Genomic DNA, 20400 nt, shown 5'->3' on the forward strand with positions numbered 1-20400 from the left:
GGAAATCTTTGTGTTAGGTATCACACTTGACTGCCTGTCTCTGAAGGCTGCCCATCACAATTACCTTAATGTCCTTTCTTGCATAAATGCACACTTCACTTCCCCTGTGCTTGCACTATTTAGGAATAGATGTAACCCCTTGAGATCAGGAAATCAGTGTGATTTTCTTACTGCTGTTCTAAAACTAAGCACAAACTCTATATTTAGCGAATATTAGACAAAATTAGTATCTTTAGCAATTTTGGTGAAACATTTTCACATTGCAAAAATTCTACAGTGTTGGTAATTACTGAGATTCACAAAAAAAGGCTTTGGTTAGAAAATCAAAAAGGGTCAAATAAAAAAAAGCTTTTTAAAAAAAGGAAGCCAAGGGAGTGTCAAATACTATATTGAAGTCAATGAGTGCAGAATAAAACAGTAGCAGTCCATCAGTTAATTTTTCCGTAGTAAAATCTTCCACCTAAAGAAGCCCATGTCTCTTGCAAGCTGTGTGCCTCTCTTGACGTTCACAGCTGGTCTCCTAGCTCCAGTACAAGCAGGGTGGCGATACGTCCACGCTTTCCTGTTCAAGGCAAAGAGTCCTTCTTCCAGCTGTGAGGTAGAGATTGGGTATCAGGTCACTGGGGTGTGAGATACCTCGGAGTGTAGCAGTCACACATTTGTTTCTAGTTCATTTATTTCAATAGTGCAGTGGTCTTTACTGTTGGATTTCTTAGTGTGATTCTCCACTGGAGTTTCTTCTTGCTCCACTTGTATGGGTATATGGTGCTGCAACCCTTTCACTGTTTCTGGTCCACGAGATTCATTCATGGTCTTCACACAGCCATTTCTCTGGTAAGCCACAATCTGATGGATGTTAATAGGCTTAGTTTCACAGATCAATGGCACCTATGTGAAAAGCATTAAGATCTGGAATACTGCCACTGATTGCTGTATACAACAGGAAGGGAATTTTTACTTGGAAAGCCTGTGGGCTGCTTTACATTCACCAGGATTATCTAGAGCCCCCATGGACTTCCAGAAGCTGTTTCTCATACACACTAAGGCATCTTTGCACCATCTGCATGAAGCGAATGAGTCTGTGTAAAAATGCACATTCTGTCACAACTAGAATTGAACTTACAGTCATGGTAACAGGTGCTTGCCATTGGTAAATTGATACAAATAGGGTAAATAGAGACCAGAATTCTAGGGCTCACTTCAAAAAGTACAGACTCTCAATGGCCACTGTGCTGAGCTCTGGGCAGTGCTTGTTCTTGGGTGCAATTAAATAGACCAACAAACCATTTGTTGTTGCCTTATGCCTTTCTTCTAACCCAATAAAATAACACCTGTCTCTTCAGTTGTGTCTGTTTTGAAAGAAATAAAGGGGATTTTATTAACTGATTCATAAGTTAAATATTGAAGTGTTCTTTAAATCAAACCAGATTCTGATGGGGAAAGTAAGACGTAAATACTGGCAAAGAAAGGAGGTGGGCTTGCAGCTGAGAAAATATGGCCTTTGGGTATATATTACTAACTGCACAAATTATGCAGCCAAAATGTATGGCAGACTAGCAGTATATTTTAATACCATTACAGAGCATGATTCAAAGAAAAATCTCATCACAGATGACTAAATAATCCCTCAGGAGGGATTTCATATTACTGCAATGTCTATTCTTAAGTTCTGACTGAGTTCTAAATACAGCAGTGAAATGTCAGGAGGCCTGTGTTATGCAGGAGCTCTGCCTACACTTCTGGCTTTGTAATGGGTGACCTACCTTGCCCATAGGTTGTATTTTAGGGGCTTTGTAGGTAGCTGCATGTGTAGCCCCTGTAGTCAGGCATAATCTTGTCATCAGTAATTACTGCAGGTGCTAATTACCTCAGAGGACACTGCCTGTCTTTCTACATACTATTTGAAAGAGCAGGAATTTTAAATGAATGTTGCAGGAAGGCATGGGAATGGGATTGACCACAAAATTGTAAAATGAGAGAAATAATGATAGAAGCAAAACTTTGCTATTTGTGTGGAATACTACAGATGATGCACAGAAATGAAACTTGTCTTGTGAAGATTAGTCCCAATGAAGAAGTGTTCCTGCATTACTGTTCTGTCTTAGTTGAAGAAAGGTAATGAGATTCTGCCATGAGCTAAAATGGTTGGAGATTAGCACCTCCAAATCTGATGGGCTCATGGAATTAGGAATCTCCTTTGTCAAGGATTGAAGGAAGGACATGAGGAGTTCCTGTTACAAGGAAAGACTGAATCATGCATGCCAAGGAGGAAGGAGAAAATGCATAGGAGTGGAAGGAGGCAGGGGCAGAATACAGATGTATGTGTGCTTTATGAAATAAGATACAGAGGAGGAAAAACCAAAGCTGTAAGGAAGGACTTGTATTAAATGTAGAAATCATGAAGGTGTCTGAGAATGAAGTCTAGAATGGAGTCATGTGCTTGTGCTAGTCTGGAAACAAAATTATTGCAAAGGTGGCTTCAGATTATGCTGACTCAGGGGCTAGCAGTGCCAGGGTAGTTGCATTTGATGTGAGCTCATTGATTACACATATACACACTCATGGATACCTTTACTTCTCCCTCCACACAGGTGGTCAAGGACATCTGTCACCCTGCTCTGATGCTGGTCATACTTCTAGCAGGACAAATTACTGGCCAGTCAGGACCTGGGTGCTGAGTGTGGGACTCACAGTCCCAGCATCTCATGCATTTGCAGGACAGTGCAGCTGCTTCTGCTGCTCCCATCCCCAGTGTGCCAGACACAGCTGCCTTGCAAGCTCTGAACTCCAGTGGCTTTTCACATGACATAATGGAAAAAGATCCCTCCATCCCATGTGCTAAGCTGCCCATTGCCCAGTTCTGTCCTTTCTCTGAAACATCCTTTATAAACTGGAGGAATCAAATGGGGAGGCTCACAGGTTCTTTGCCATAGTACAGCACACCCTGGCACACCCTGGCTCACAGTGTGGTTACCTCATTGCCATCCTTGATGAACTCCTTCCGGCAGATGTGGGCCATGATCCCAGCAGCCAGCGCGTCCCCCAGGACATTGATCATTGTTCTAAACCTGTCTCTGGAAAATGAAACAATAATGGTAAGGTGTTGGCTCTTTGGGTAAATTCCTGTGCTTCCATCAGCTGTAATTATGCCTGAAGGCCAGTTTTGCTGGGTTTATGAGCTAAAATGTTTAGAAATGTTAAGAAGTTTGGTATCAGGCATCCTGTAGTTATTTAACGGGTAATTTGGGTTTTCCAGCCTTTTCTGAGCTTGGTGTGCTGTGCTGCCACACACTTGATTGTGTAACTGAGCTAAGTGGAGTAGCTGTGTCCCCCTAGAGCTGCAAGCTGATTCGCCACTAAAAAGGTGGAACTGCACATCACACCTGCATTTCTGTCCCAGCTTATATGTTAAGGTCCAGCAACATGGCCTGATTTGGAGACTGGTGCTGCAAATGTCAGAATTCAATAAAAGCAGAGATCAGCCAGCACAACCAGTCCCTTATATTAGTGATCATGGTACCAATCTTAGCAACCAAAGTGCTACTTAATAAGATTATTGTGTTGGTAGAATGGGCAGGATACAATCAAAATAATTCAGAAGATTGCTATGTAGCTACACTCACAAACCAAGCAGCCACTGACCATATTTAAGTAATGTTCATTTCTGTAAAACCTGTGGTGACTTTGACTCTTATGCAACCTATGCAGTAGCTCTTAAAGACTCTTTCCAATTTAAATTTGTATGCTTGACAGTATTTTGTGTATACATAGTTAAACTATTTTTCATTTATTCACTTACGGGATTTCTTCCCTGTTTACACCTTTTACCCACTGTCTAAAAAATAAATCTGTTAAAATACAGATTGCAAATAGACAAAAGTAACTGTCTGTCAAATAGAAGCATTACACTTGAATCATCCTGGAACCTATTAGTTAAAATTGATGAGATTTCAGATAGATTATATAGCTTCTAGGTCTGAAATACATCATGTCTTTTCCAAGAAAAACATATACATCTGAAAACTCTGTCATATTAGTAACTTAATTTATAAATGTACGTTATAAAATGGAGGTTCAGAAATCTCCAGATGTTTGGCTTATTAAAGTCAGTGACGGTCCAATATCAACACTGCCCAGATTTCTGATCCTGTATCTTAATATAGAAAAGAATTGAAACTCTGTGCTGATTTTTTTTTCAGATACTTTGGGTTGGTACTCAGTGCATACAAATGTTTATGCATTTGTTTGCTTAATTATCATGAAAATTCCTGCATGAAAGCTTATTTGTGTGTGGAGTTACCAAATTGTGTGTGCAACTGCGAGTAACTTCAGCAATAGTACTCCACAGCCTACACCTAGACACAGTTGTTGACTCCAGGACCCAGTCCTACACTTGTTTGCTCAATCCATTTTTTTAATTCCTGCTGTTCTGATTTTGGGTTTTGTCTTTTTGGGTTTGGAAATTTCCACATTTAAGAACATGTTAAACAGGGAAAAAAAGCAGTTACAGCACATACTGTTAAAAGTTCCTGTTACACACTGACTTCTTTCCTTCTTGATTATCAAATAGTGATTCTTGGAAAGATATTCAGTGTTGTGAATTTTGGATTGTGCAACAAGTCAGCTGTGGTAGAGAAGAAGTTGTATGAACAGAGCTCAAGAGTATGAGCTCCCTTTTGAGCTCTAATTAACATCCCTTCAAGACAGGGTTTTTCCAAAGAAACAGTGCTCCACACTGAAACTCAAGAAAAGGGACTGCCTGGCACGTTGTTTGACCAGTTGTGTTCCACATTCTGAGTGTATGGAGCAGTCTGCACTATGCATGAGGAGAATCATAACACACACCACTGGCATTTCTCCACTGAGAGGCCAACCTGCTGCTGGTGGCATTTCTCTCAGTGCAAACGTGTGTCTCATAGGTATTTGAACTGTAATTGATATTATTAAAGATGCAAAACTTTTACCTTGTGTTTGATAAATGAGCTAGGAAACATTTTGGTTTTCTTCTTTATGTCTCTAAGCACTAGCTAAAGGTATGAAGGTCACATACACGTTATGGCTACCTAAGAGAGTTGTAATACCTGCAGTGCATTGTAATGGGTATTTCAGTCTCGTGAGATCATCTAACCAGCCTCCTTTAAGCATTCTTCATACTCCAGTACTTCCAAAACTAATACTGAAAATATTCATCGTGTCAACCATGTTGACACTTTGCATCTGCAAGCTCTTGAAACCACCAAGTGCCGAAATACAGAAATATGCTTTTTGTTTGAAAGGTCATCTGCAAAAGACAGAAAATTTGGTCTATTCCTTACTCACTTTTTAGTACCATCTGGAGCTATAGCCTGAAAAGTCTTTGCTCTGTTGTTTTGAAAAGTTGTGTAAGACAAAAAGAAGAATAATTCCCATGTACACTGGAAGGCTTACTGGAAAAACAATGAAATGTTGATGTTGCAAGAGCTGGGCAAAAACTGAGCAATATAGAGGGAAAAGGCTTTTGTAATACAGTCTTAAAATATTCATACAACACAAGATTCATTACTCCTGTTAATGCTAATGATAATAATATTCTATTACACTGGACAGAAAATATTTTTTTCTCACAATTCTTCATTAAAAAAAAAGTGGCTAAAAGTTGAATAAAATAGGATATGTAACAGAATGGACTTGTATCACAATTTATCCAGAACCCTGATGTAATGAAACTCCCTATACTAAAGGAGATATATTTTAAATAACTTAAATAAAAATAATTTGGAAATTACCTTGTGTATGCATATGCTAGTTACACAGTTAATTGACATGCTAATAAGCTAGGGACCAGTATTTTATGATCTATCTTCCTAGACTATTCAAAATTGATTGTTCATCAGCATATACATGAAAGTTGAGAGTTCATCACTCCATATGAATTTTTAAAGTGACTCTTCTCATGGGTGACACAAATCCCTTTCATCCTGGCTGTGTTAAGTTTCAGCCCCTGGTTGTGCTGTTAAATGCCCCCTGATTGGGGATGCAGCAAAGTGCCCTCTCTGCAGAATGGCTGCAGTTGCAAAATTGGGGGCTGCAAGCAGGTGCTGCCTGTTTCGCACTGAAATCAGAGAGCATAGAATTGCATCAGGATCTGTGGTGAAAGGAGGACATTATTGGTGCCAGCACTCAGGCTGACTGTACTGGGGTTGCAGCAGCAGTAGCCATACACAGCCCACACCATCACCATGCTGTCATGGCTCTTGTGGGCACGGGTGTGCCAGTGGTGGCAGTGGTGGCAGTGGTACTTGCTGGCTTTAGCAGTGGCTCAGGCCTCTTGCAGAGTGCTTCACTACCACATCTGAGATGATGGCCTTGAAATGTCAGTGGGCTGAAGCAGAGTGCAGGCAAACCATGTTTCCTAGGAATGTTGGTCCCTTATCCTTGCCCAAGGAAAGGTGCCAGAGTTGCCCCTTAAGCACACTTGTCTGGCTCAGCCTTCAAACTTGTCTTGAAGATCATCATCCAACCTGGCTAGGTGCAGCCACTTCCACTGCCTGACTATCCTTCTAGATAAAAGTAGTCCTTAAGTTCTTTTGGGATCTGAATTGAGGTAGGTACTTTGCTCTGCTTCTTCATCCTCCCTCCCTGTGAAGGTGAAGATTGATCTTCTGGACAATCTTGTCTATGTAATGAACTGCTGTAGTGACCTTTTCAGCTCTGGTTTTAGACTAAATGGACTCCATTTCTTCAGCCTTTCCATGCAAGATGTATTTCCAAGACTTATCTAGACTCCCTCATTTATCTGTCTTTTTCAATATAATGTCCACATCAGCAGAGTTTTTAATCTAAGGCTATATTAATACTATTTCAAATGACATAATCACTTCCTTTGCCTTATATGTATATGTATATGTATATCTATATCTATATCTATATCTATATCTATAGTGTTACTTACAGTGCCCAGTCGACAGCAATAATCAACGTGATGTCGTCTGTTGGTAACCCCACCGAGGTGAGAACAATGACCATTGTCACCAGGCCAGCCTGTGGGATGCCTGCAGCACCTATGCTGGCAGCTGTTGCTGTGATACTTTAACAAGGAAAGAAAGGAATAATCTTTACTTTCTGGAAGAAACCACACATGTTTCTAAACCATGCTCTTACACAAGCCACTGCATGGAAGTGCCAATGTTTTGTGGACAGAATACAGGTGAGACAGCAAGGACAGGCCAAATGTCTGCCCAGGGCTGAATTCTCACCCTCAGCCTTTGCAGCCTTGGCACTGGTGGGGCAGTTCTGTTCTCTCCCAGTATCAAAGGTGCAGAGCAGAGGGGCCAGCCAGGCTGTGGGCTGAGTTCTGCCAGCTTGTCCTGGGTGATGACGCCACCCAGAGCTGTGTGCCAGGAGTCTGCCAGCCCCCCTCATGGCTGTTGTCCTTGGCAGCCAAGCTCCCAGCAGACACCTCTGGGTCACCATGGGCAAATCTGTGGCTGGTCCTGCCTGGGGCCTTTACTGTCAATCTGTCTCAAGGGTTAGGCCAAGGGTAAAGAGGCTGGGCCAGGGTGAAACCCTTGCACAGCGCATGGCTTTGCATACTTGGATCTAAATATGCAGCAAGCCTGAATGTGACTGTACATGTTCAGTTTCTGGAAAGTATTTTTACTTGACCTTCATACCATTTTTTCAGCCAGGCAAGTAGAAATGAGTGGGAGACCAGGGCAAGAGTAGACCTGGCAGGTTTAACATTCTTTTCATAATGTTATTTTTAAGGGAGGGATTTAATTCCTTTTTCCAGGAGCAAAAGTGACTGGACGTATTCATTTCCACCGAACTAGTGACTTCCAAGAGCTAGGCCGTCCAGTAGAGAGACAAAGAACAAATGTTGACAGTTGTAAAAGGATGACAGAAAGCATTTACACTGATAATCCTCTGTATTCATCAGTCAAGAATGTCAGAGCTTTTGGCAAGCAGTTAAGTCTCATTAACCTACTATGGAAAATAAGGATAAGTGTATTCACCCATATGGAAACTGAAACACAGGGATATCCAGTCCCCTGCTTACAGCCGTACAGTGTACCAGTACAGCAGCAGCAGTATTTCTATCTAGAGCCCTTTTTGTTTAAAAAAATGAAACACAGGGATATCCAGTCCCCTGCTTACAGCCGTACAGTGTACCAGCAGCAGCAGTATTTCTACCTAGAGCCCTTTTTGTTTAAAAAATCCCAAAACATTAGCATGTGGGTGTGATAGGGAAGGGGAAAGACCTAAAATTAAATTTTGCAAAAGTTAACTTGTGTAGCATCCTAATAGCATTGTAATGGAGCATAGATAGGGACAGAAGCTCAGTAGCTGAGTAAGAGATAACTATAACTAACATTTAAAGGCTTTCCAGTTAGTGCTATGAAATGGCTGTCTCATCAGGACTGCTTCTGCCTCTTACACCAGGCCACAAAGTCTCAGGACTTATTTGGGAGTAAAACCAGGAATATTTAACTTAAGATTTTACAAACAAGCTCATCTGCTATTCCATTCCATCTTTACCTTAATATAGATGTTTCTTTCTGTAAGATGATCAGTTGGTGGAAATCTTTACTTTCTTTCTCTGCTATGTCAATGTTTGCATTGATAGAAACTGTTAACCTGGATTTTACAAACTATGAGCAAAGTAGACTGATTATTTGTCTAATTCTTTTTCCTCTCTGGCAAAAATATTCTGGCATTCAGAATTATTTGAATTTTAAATCTCTGGGTCCTAAAGTATCAAGATCTAGGTTTGGTCTATAGAATACTGTTAGAATTTGGATTACATCATTGATGGTACTGAGTCCACCATGATTTCCTGTTTAGCTTCCTCATTTGTGCATATTTTTATTTTTCTTCTCTTCTTGGATTTTCCCCAATCTTTACTTGTATTTTCACTCTACTGTTTTATTTCTGTCTTGTCCTTATGTACTAGCACTTAATGTGGGGGGTAAAGGAGATAAAAGGAGGTTCTGCTAAGAAAAAGTTAGAGCTTACATTCTTTCCATTTACTGTCACCCTTCTTCTCCTTCATTTTTAAAATTACTGTTCTTTACTTCAAAGTGTGTGTAATATCTGCTCATGCTCTGCTATATTTTAGCATCACATGCTAAAAAAAAATCTCAAAATTCTAAATCACAAAAGACGAAATTTTAGAACAAGCTCATTCCAGCAGTTTTCAAAGAGTGCAAGCCTGAAGCAAGAGCTCATATGGGCACAATTTATTTCTTCTTTTTGTAGTCCGACCAGGTCTTGCCAAAAGCCCATTAGCAAACCTCAGCTGTCATCTGGGGTTGGTTTCAGCACACTCCTCTTCTTGTCATGAAAGTTTTCAGGTCCAGCAGAAGATGGGCAAGGCCCAGCAGTGTACATGGGGCAGTGATGAGGTCAGTGGGTGGGTAGTTAAGCAGATCTCAAATATATTGCACAAAGCTCTGACTATGAGGAATGTTTTTATAATAATTTGTTCCCTGCTGGAAACCTGCAGGTTTCAGTCCCTGAGGAATTCTTTGGCAGTCACTGGAGTTATTCTGGCAGTAATCGTTCAGCTGGATCTTCCAATCTTTTGGATCCATTACAGACCTTTCAAGGATGGAGTACGCAGCTATAACACTCTCTACCAACTGAGAGTGTGGTTGTTTAGGAAGCTTTCTGCTTTAACAAGCAGCAGAGAAGACAATTAAAAAGACATCTTAGTGACCTGACATCTTCATGAAAACCTGCCCTGATGGTAGCATCTGTCCTCCTTCCCTCTTCCCCTGATCTTGCCAGGGCTTCCCAGAACACACTATTCCTTGTTACTTGATATAAGACTTCCAGTTTTGCAACTTTTAACCTTTTCCTTTCACTTGAAGACACAAGTCAGACTTCAAGTTGAAAACAGTTGTGAAGTTTAAAATAGTGTTCTAAACACCAATAATAATAAAATGTTCCAATGCTAGAAGTGATCAATGGGTTGCCTAAAAGCAAAAATTAGACAGTTACCCTCAAACAGAAGCACATTTCCTGGTGTCCTCAAGCATCTATTGAACAGGACCACTACAATTCCTCTTTGAGAGTCCCCAATCTCTGTGTTACTCAGAAACAACCCTTCGATGAGGGATGCATCTTTGATAACAGCAAAGATGAGTTTTGTTCTTGCTACATCCAAGAGTAGTGCCTCAGACTCAACAAAATGATGGGCCTGATGTGTCCCTTCCAACTCAACTGGTTCCATGATCCTATGCAAACCAGCAAACCCCAGGATGTGGAATTTGGGTTTGTACCTTATGGTGATGATCTGCCCAAAGTCCAGCTCGTAGTTGTTGACTTGGGCGATGAAGATGGCGGCCACGGCCTCGTACAGCGCCGTCCCGTCCATGTTGATGGTGGCTCCCACGGGCAGCACGAAGCGCGCGATCCTCCTGTCCACGTGGTTGTTCTCCAGCAAGCACTTGAAAGTGATAGGCAGAGTGGCTGAACTGCACGACAGCACAGAAACACACACTGGGTTATTTTTGTTTCTGGGGAATTGTAGCAAACCTTGTCCTGGCAGGGGAGGTTTCACACAACCATCTGAGCTTCTGGCTCCTTGCTGTGCCTGGGACTCACTTGCCAGGTAACTCACTCCTTTGCTGGATGGAGGATAAGGACAGTTACATGTATAAATGTTGGAGTTAGTGCTAATTTTGCCTCCTAAATTTAGAAATATTTTTCTCTCTTTCACTGTTTCAGAAGCAAATGGACAGAATTCCCACAGAAGCACTCAAATGTTGTACACTCAAATGCAAAACAAAGGAACAACATTCTGTGCAGCTTATTACTAAAATCTCTGAAAACTGTTTTACACTTATGGTTTCTAAAAATGTTTCCTTCCAAGCCTACCTCATATGTAAACAATTTTTTATTTCTGCAAAGGGTTAGACAAAGATCTTATCAACAGCAGCCTGAAAATAAAAGTTGCAGACAAAACGTCTGTATTTAAAAATATAAAATCCCATTTTCTCCCTGGGACAAATCTGCCCCCATCCCTTGTCTGATCATATAACAACACGTAACTGCAGGTCATAAAATAATGTGTACATATGTAAATGAGATGTGTATGGAATAGAATGGAAGGGTATAAGAACATTTGACAGGTATTCATTTTAAATTGAGCTTGATACCCTAAAAAATATTTCTGATTTTTGTTTCCATTAACTGAGACAATTAACAAAACACTATATGGTCATATATTTTCTCTTTATTAATAAGAGGTACACATTTTTAAATACTAATACACTGAAATATATTTATTTGTATATTTTATCAGCCTTTTGGTAACATTCTGCATTTTACGATGTGGTGTCTCATTCACTGATGTCATGATAATGAGACTGCATTCAAGTGAGTGAGGGGGTATTTTTTATGGCACATTAGTTTGTATGGAAAATAAGTAACAGCACTGAAAAAATACACAAATCACAAAATATTTCCAAATCTAATACCCTGCTTACTATCTGAGACTATTTAAATAGATGTAATGTAGCAAACTTCTTCAAAATTGCTCCAAAGTTACCTCTTAAAAAAGATGGTAATAAGGGAAATACAGTATGGTGACACTGTGATCTTCAGTGTCCTGTTGTCCTGTGATGTACATGCCAGGAAATCCAGGTGTCTTCCCCCTGGTTTGGCAGTTCACATTGCTCTGTCACTGTGTGTAGTGACCCTCACATCACAATGTGGCTCCAACACCTAAATCTTATAGTGACCATGAACTGTTCTCAATTGAAGATAACACATTGCATCTGCAAATTCTTTCTCAGTTGTTGCAAATGTCCTATAAAAGCACAGAGGGATTCCAGAAACTCTGAAATCACAACCCCAAGTTTGCAGGAATGCCTAAGCAAAATGTTTCCATGAGTAGGAGTTGTCATTTCGTATTTGTGCAAGCTGTTGTTCGAGGAAAGTAACCGTGTTTGGAAAGGAAAAGTAACTTCCTGCCATGGAAACACAAAAGAAAAAAGACAAGGCTATGTTTTCAGTGTGATAGCTGTTTTCTATAACTTTATGAAGTCTGACTGCTGAATTATTTACTACAAACTGGCAGTCACTGCCTAAATATCCAGACCAAAGTCTTTCTCTAAGTATGTAAATATGCTGGAAAGGCAAGAAAGTAATGGAAATCTGATTACTTCCTGTAACTGGGGTATATTAAATTTTTAAATTCAGGCAGTCCTAGTGTTTAATCAATATTTACTTTGAAAAACAAACACAGCAAGGCATAACCCCCTAATCCCCAAAGCTGCTCATGAGATGTTGTTTCTCTCTTGAGCGTGCCTGTCATTTTTCACACGGTCATTTGTGAGTGACTGAAATTCTCTGCCTCTTGTTTACCATAAAATGTTCATAAAAAAGGAGGCTGTGGCTCACAAATAGTGTAGAACTGAAAGCCCTGGGAGTAGCTGCAACCAGGAGCAGACTCAGTAGCATTGCAAGATGTTCTGACTAGAGGCTTCGACAAGAAAAAGTTATTTTACTCATTGTCTCCCTTTCCTGCAGCTACTCAGTTTTGGAGAGTTACTTGTTTTTAAAAACAGCCTTCCCTCAGACATTTGACTTTTCTGTAACAAAACCCTGTCTAATTTCTTTGGGTGGAAATAGGGACAAAAAGGTAATCTTACAAGTCCTTGCCACCTTGCCCACACTCTGACATACCAGAATATTAAACCTGTCTGTCTGTTCTGAGGGCAGAGAGCTGAGCTGTGAAATGTGCAAATTTTAGCTGATTAACATGTTACAGTTTGGTTGAGATGTGAAAAATATTGTGCAATACAATCTCCAATACCAATGGCATAACCAGCAAAATCTGTATCTATTTCCATTGTTGTAAACAGACTTTATGACACTTTTTGCAAGAATTCAACTTTTAAACTTGTTCACTGTCTCACAGTTAGTTGTGTCTTTCATTTGAATTTTGTGCTGCTTGAAGTAAAATTTCTAAGGCGCATAAGAACACATTGGATTTGTTGTTTGTTAAATATTACAATAATAAAGAAAATGGTCCGAATGTAAATGCAGTGATGGTGAAAAACATGCAAGATAATGAAAGAAAACACATTTCCAGATTCTTTTACTTTCTTAGATGGGCAACTACTACATTGTCTCACTCAAATTTATGACACTGCCTCTTAGAGTTAGTGGGGTGTGTGTCCTACATACTCCTGCTGAAAGACTTTCAGAACTCTCTGCTCAGATGAGAAATTTAATTTATGATATAGAGGTAGTCTTCTCAATTTGCACTAAATTTGCTTATATGTGCTTTCTATATTTCTCCTTGCACAATCAGCTGTTGCAACACATGATGTTAAAAATCAGCTTTGTCGTCTCTCAGCCTGGATTGTCTTTTTAACCTCTCACTTAGAAAATTGCTACTTTGCATCCCTGGTTACCCTTTCAGCACCTGTTTCATAGAAATGAACTTTTCCTGAATACAGCTGACAAAAGTTGTGTGGAACATCCTAGAAGAGGTTGTCCAATGATGTTCCATTTTTACTCATATTGTATCATCTGGCACACACTAGAAAAATATGTCTTATTTAAGGCTTTGGATTTGGTGGCTCTCAGGAGGCAAAGGGAAAAAATAAAAAGGTCCTACTGTAGTTTTGGAGTAATATTAATGTATAATTTCAATATTATAAAAGACATTATCAAATAATTTGTCTAGTTTGTCTTTCTAGTTAAACTCGGTGAAGTTTGTTTTCTTGAAAGCTACTTTTATCCACTGTTAAACAGTGGGGAAGTAACATTAAAGCCTGACATTTAATATTTACTAAGAGAAAAAATAATACTCTGAAGCACTGATCTTAATCTGTTAAGACTTTTAAAAACTGACCCAAAGCTTTCAGCTAAGAGGTATCTTCTGCCAGCATTAACTCTAACAATTAAAAATACATTTTCAGAGTCTTATCTCAATTTTGGGACAAAATGCTGCAGCTGCAGAGACTGAGCATAAGCTAATGCTGGCCCAGGCCAAGCTCTTCCTAGCGAGAGCCACAAAGACAGCCAGTCACTGTGGAAGAGCAGCTGTTCAGCCTGCTCTGTTTATCTTATCATTCAAATGCATTTTGATATTTGCTCCAAAAAATCAGCAAACTGATCTCATCTCCCCTTTCTAAATCTGCCTTTAATTTACACGGTGCAATAGCCAAGATCTTAGTGTTTCGTAAGCAGCAAAACCCTTGAAAAACTAATGGTTTATAATTTGTCTTCAGAGAAGATGAAAATTGCTTCTTTTGATGGGATGTACCACTGAAAAGATGCTGCTTTAATTCATTAATGATATGGAAAGATGACCTAGAAAAACAAATTCCCTCTTGCCATTGGAATTAGGAAAGCTAAAATCAAGAAGAATTTTGCCTGCTGGCCAAATTGTGCTTTTTCAGCATAGTAAAAGGTGACAAGATCAGGGGCAGTGTGAGGGGAAGGAAGCAGAGTCAGAAATCCCCACATGTGCAGCCTGGACACCCCAGAGCAGGGTGGGCAGGGGCAGCACGTGCTGTGCAGGAAAGAGGAGCTGCGTGCATTCATTTGTGTCCTAAATGATGCACCAAAGGAAAAAGATCTGCTTTTCTGCCCCTGCCTCTGCACTGATACTGGTGCAAACCAATTGCTGTGGTTGGGGATTCTGGAGAAGCATAAGGGGTGAGAATGGGGTGCAGAACCTTTCACTGAAGGGAAATAAGCAGAAATAATGTTAAGATGCAGTAAAATCCTTGGCAGCAGATGGCTGCTTAGTGGCTTTCAGGTTCTCCTGTGTTACATTCTTGGGCTTTGTAAATGGTATTGTTTTTGCTTCTTGTAGTTTGATCTTCAGCTTTAAAAACAAGCTTTCCCCAGGTGCAGGGTATCTGCAATGAGTATCAGCACACTGTCTCGTGGTTTTCTTTCTATCTTTAGATGTAGACCTGAACCAACACAGAAACATCTCCAAGAAACACATCAGTATTCTTAAAATCAACTCTTTGTTCTCCTCTAGGATGATCTGAAAATCCAATACCCACATGACAAGTGTTATATAATGCCCCTGTGGCAAGCCTTATTTAACCAAATACAGATGTGTTGACTGTCAGGAGAGGCAGCTCTCCTGTCCAGCCCCAGTTATTTGTGCATGTTCTTTTGGCAACAGCTCAGTTATGTGCAGTATCCATTCCTTTCAGTGTAATGAAGGTGAAAAGTTCAGCTATCTCTAGAAAAGACACTGTGATTTGAGCACAAAAAACTTGGAAACCATGTTGGGCCTGTGTTGGATTTGCAAAATACACACACTCTTAAGGAGGGACAAACAGCTAAATCCAGAAATGTCCAAGGCCCAAATCCATATGTTCAGAGCCTTCCCTCAGGACTCCCCTTAAATTTGGTGGTACTTTAGCTTCTGCCAGTAAAGATACTAAATCTGGTATGAGTCCTGCTGGTGGTTCTGGTGCAGACTGAGCTGCCAGCTGGTGCCAGAGCTCTGTTCCCAAATACTCTTTCTGGGCCTGTAAGTAATTATTCCTTGCACAGCTGAAGGGAGCATGTGCTGTCAGAGGGCATTCTCACATCAGCTTGTAATGGGTAAGGAAATGGGGCTGAAAAAAACATCAAGTAAGAATTGGTTTCCCTTACAGAGCAGAGACAGAAACCTCTCTCATCACTTTACAGATCAGTAAAGGACTCCTAAATTGGTGATAAAACCAAAATGCAATGCTGATGCACAATACGGAAAATCAAGAAAAGTAATGATTTTGAAATGGTGGAACACATGCTGATCTTGTAAGTCTTTATTAAACCTCCCTTGTTAAAGGCATCTATACTCATAAAAAACTTGTTTGTTTGTTTTCTAAAAGGAGAAATACTCAGATTTTTAATAAAAGCTGTTTCCTTCTAGAAAAAAAATAAAGAGAATTAAAGGAATGGCACAGATTAAAAATCTGAATTGTCAGCAATAGAGTTTTCAGAAAGAGAATTCCTAGAGAAGCAGGGAAGGTAGTCAAGTATGTCAAATGTGAGCCTGATGAGCCTTTTCCAGCATTAACATCTTTGAGTGCAAAATTCTCATCTTACTTGAATCTGGGGATGTGGTGACATCTCAAGCTACAAACTTTGTACATTCTAATAAAAAATTTTTCCTTAATTATTTAAGTGTAGTTAGAGTTTAAGCACCACCCACCATGTAATTTTTCTTGACTGTGTGTTTCTCAGTATGCTGCTCTTTATAGGTCATTTTGGAGCAAACTATTATATATTAATACACCTTGTAAAATGTCACGTGGAAATCCAGTACCTTTTGTACTGAAATAATAATTCCCTCTTCCCCTGTCTTTTAATCTTCTACATTACTTTAGCCACAGATGCCATGAAACTGTGTTGTCATATTGGCTGCACAGAAATGTTATTTTAATTGTCATTTCTGTATCTGCTCCATGCAAGGCAATTCCAGCCCTTTCAAGCACATCTCATGCACCATTTTATCCACGTTGGGAGTCATTTTCATAGCCTGTTCACAAGCTGGTTTCCATTTTCACTGTACCTTTGTTCAGCTATGGTTAAAACTCATTGTACATCTTCTCTAAGAAGGGTGTAAAAGATACTATTCCTTGAGCACAACAGTTAAATACTTTCCCAGTGCTGGACAATAGCTTGCAACCACAGTCTTTTGTATAATGTACCAAGAAACAAAGACTAACATGAGTGGAAAGGATAAAATGTTTCCACATGACTGAAATAGGAGGTTCCCCACTAATACCAAAGATGAAGTCTGAACAAACTGTATGTCCCTTGTATACATTAACTTTGTAGAAGCACAGTATTTTTTATATGGAAAAATAACTTATTTCCTTTCTAGTCCTCGATGAAAAAAATGGTTTTATCCAATATTTTTAAACTAAGGGAAAACAATATTATTGTGCAGTGGTTCCCACATAACTTCCAAATGTTAAGACACACGTTTTTTAAATTTATACCAGTGAATTGGGCAGAGACCATTGTTCAGATACAGATATATCTGCTCCACTGTAGCAATAGTGTGCTCTTCCCAAGAGGTAGCTGTAGTAAGGATCTAGCAAGTATTTTATTGGATCTGTCTAAAAACTCTGTAATACCTGGAGGATGTGGCCAGAGCAATGAGCAAGGCTTGAAGGATCCCTCTGATGAAGACAATGGGATTCTTCTTGGTGATGAAGAAGTACATCATTGGCAGGATGAAGAGCCCATGCACCACCAGGCCACACACCACTGTAATGGCATAGAAACCCAGCTTCTTCCCAATGGCCGAGGGGTCATCCATTTCTAAGATTTTGCCAGCTATTAGGAACACAATTCCAAATGGAAAATACCTGAGCAAAAAGAAAGACAGTCATTATTAGGAGACAGCTCCTTTCCATCACACGGTAAGAGCTGCAGCTCCTTCCAGTGGCAGTGCAGTACCTGCCCTGTCTGGGTTTGGCTGTTCTGCCTCCACACCAGAGCAGGATGCCCAGAGCACTGGGCTGGACAGTTTTGTCTGTGGGGTCCCCATCAGCACGGCTGGGATTATGGCACTGGCAAGGAACAACTTTAAAATGTTTTGGTTCCAAAGGCAGCTCTGACTTTTTAGCTTCAAGCAGGTAAATTAATGGGAAGAGGGGGAATGAATCCTGAGCTCCTCTCGTGTGTTTATGTTCCTGTAGCTGTTCATGGATTTTAGTTGGAAGCTCTTAAGTAAACGTTTATATTGCCTTTGGAAGACAGAGGAGAAACACCACCATGTATTAGACATGCTCTTGGACTGCCTGGGGGTTTGATTTGGGGCAGATAAATAGGCAGAAGAATTGTTAGTTTCTGAATCCACTCTGGAAAGGTGCTTTATAAAAAATGTTGTGCTTCTGTGCGCAGCTGCATACAAAGTCATGGATGCCAAAAAACTTTTAAATTAAAGAAAAAATCTGGGAGCATCCAGCCATCTTCCACTTGCAGCTGTGTCATCTCCAGAGACTTGACACTACTTCCTCATTTTTCCAGAAATAAACTACTGTCTTTGACATATCCACCCAAGCAATCATTCCCTGACCCAGGTCAGTCAGATTGGACCACGTAGCCGGAAAGAGAGGGTGTGGGCTGAGTGTTGGTTCCCTGTCCCACATCAGGCTGCCCCACACTGGGGGACATCCTGAAGTGGGGAGAAGGTGCTAAGCTGATAGCTCTTGTTGTTGGCAGCCACCTGCTGTTCCTCTGATCTTTGGGGCAGGTGTGTTGGCAGGTCTGGCTGGGCCTGCAGCAGTGCTGGAAGGGATGGAGGTACCAGCTAGAACATCCCATCATACCTGTGCCTTGTGTGGCCTCGTGGCTATGACCCTCTTGGCATGCCCAGGGGTTGGCAGTGCCCTCAGGGCATACAGCACACCCCACCCAGCTATACCATGTTCTGCTATGTGGGAGTAACTTAGAGGGTGTCCTGTCAAAAGGATGGTACAGACCAGGGACAGATGTATGTGCATCCTCAAATGCTGATGCCCTGCAAAACTAAGGGTTATTCATCCTCATTTATTTCCCTGGAAATAAATGTGTGAAATTTCTGTGCATTTTCTTCTCTTGAAATATTCTTACTCTTTTTAAAAAATACCGATTTTCTTAGCAAAAACAGTTACTTACCAAACAGCAACTGCCACTATCTTCATGACAGATTCGTTCAAGCACTGGCAAAAGCTGACCAAAGGGACACCGCTGTTCCCCATTCTTCCCAACATTATACCTGCAATCAGAGCATTTGGGTTCAGTTTCTCAGGTGTCTTCACACACAGCCCCAGTGCTTTCCCTCCCTCCTGAAACTCAAAGCTCCCTGGTCGCAAGGCTGTGTCCTGAACCATCAGTCATAGAGCCCTGCGTGGGATTTACCTGCTCTGAGTGATCTGTGGAACACAAACTGAGAAACATTTTCTAGTGAAGAAATCTGTCTCTGCCTACAACCAGGCAGCACGAACGAGGACTTGGGAGGCAAAGCCAGGTTTTGAGGTTTGCTCTGGTAATGGGGAGTTAGTAATGGAGTCTCTGTCATATTTTTAGTAGTTTTCTGTCTACGTGATAATGATTAACCTTTATAGTCAGCAGTCAGGCTTTGCAGTTTTGGGGGAGGTAAGGAAATGAAGATTCATGGAGAGAAAGGCCAAATTGCTGTGAAGACTAACCAGTAAAGAAGAAGGCAAATAAAACCCATGTATGCGCCCCCATTGCTCAGAAAGCAACTGAATACAGCTCTGGGATGTGTCATCTAACCATATAGCTCCAGACAGTGTTATTTCCATTAATGCATATAAATAGACAACATTTTCCTATAGTTAATTATCCTCCTTGAAAGGATTATAAGGAATCGAGTCAATTGCTCAAGGAAACACTTCAAAAACTGGCTGCACCAAGGGAGTTTGCCTTTGAGGGGAGCTGCCTGGGGAGGCAGGGGCTGGCAGTGGGGTGTGTGCTGCCGCTTGCTCTGGATGTGCTGTGTCCTTGCTTTGAGCAGGAGCCCAGATCTGTCCCTTGGAGCCCAGAGCTTGGAGCCACGTCTCAGGCAGCACTGCTTCCAGGGCCATTCCCTGCTGAGGCAGGCGGAGAGGCTTTCAGTTGCCTTATCCAGGGATTTCACAACAGCAGTGCTCTCAAGATGGGAGTTTGTAAGCCTGTTAGATCATCTAAGCCATAACTTTTAGGTCAGAAGACAACACTCTGTCATTAAGCTGTTTCAATGCTTCCATTTTGGAGGGTGGGGGGATGATGCGATAGGCTGAAGACAGCCTTGGCCACATCCTTTGTTCAAAACAAAAGCCTGAAGTAGTCCTTGGTGATGATAATTATTGAGGGTTTGCTATCTCAGGTTTGTTGGTGGCTGGTACAGCTGGAGGTGACGCAGCAGCCATGCTGTGGGTGGCAGTCCTGGTGCTGTTTTGTGTCCATCAGCCAGGAAGAAGCCAAGTCTCCGCTTCTGCCTGCTGAACCCCGGGCTAGCAGGACTGAGGGGCTTGGTAAAAGTCATACATTCAGTTCAGGGCAGACAATGAATGATCTTCTGTTCTCAGGAGCAGAAAATTGCTCTTGGTCCTAATAAGTAGATGTAATTAATTCATTCATATCCAGTAGGTTTTGACTGGAATAGTGTTTGTGGTGATGTTGTACTTTGGAAATGGACTATAAAATACTACAAACTGGGAGACAGCCAGTTTCCAGCAGGGTTGTACAGGGAATACCACCCACTGGAGAAGCTAAAAAACCAGAGACAAATCCATTAATTCCAGGTTTGAATCTTGACCCCTTGTGCTAGTATGAACCATAATATAAATACAGTCAAAGATGTTTTATGGAACTACCTTTGCTGACCAGATTAACTTCCAAGAATAAATTTACATAAGGAAAATTTGATCAGCATTTTCTTATAAAAGT

At 40.8% G+C, this 20400-nt stretch overlaps 1 protein-coding gene across 1 annotated transcript in view; it reads right to left on the minus strand.

The window, feature by feature from the left end:
* Positions 1 to 651: 651 nt before the first annotated feature.
* SLC1A7 (solute carrier family 1 member 7) overlaps positions 652 to 20400 on the minus strand; it is a 46889-nt gene continuing 27140 nt past the window's right edge. Inside the window, exons 6-11 of the mRNA XM_041483275.1 lie at positions 18625 to 18724; positions 17097 to 17330; positions 10263 to 10457; positions 6932 to 7066; positions 2975 to 3074; positions 652 to 888 (exon numbers count right to left, since the gene is read on the minus strand). Of these exons, the coding sequence (XP_041339209.1) occupies positions 652 to 888; positions 2975 to 3074; positions 6932 to 7066; positions 10263 to 10457; positions 17097 to 17330; positions 18625 to 18724 (1001 nt within the window). The remainder of the gene's footprint in view (positions 889 to 2974; positions 3075 to 6931; positions 7067 to 10262; positions 10458 to 17096; positions 17331 to 18624; positions 18725 to 20400) is intronic.

Source organism: Pyrgilauda ruficollis, unplaced genomic scaffold (assembly GCF_017590135.1).
Source record: "Pyrgilauda ruficollis isolate IOZ18807 unplaced genomic scaffold, ASM1759013v1 scaffold6, whole genome shotgun sequence".
NCBI lineage: Eukaryota > Metazoa > Chordata > Aves > Passeriformes > Passeridae > Pyrgilauda > Pyrgilauda ruficollis.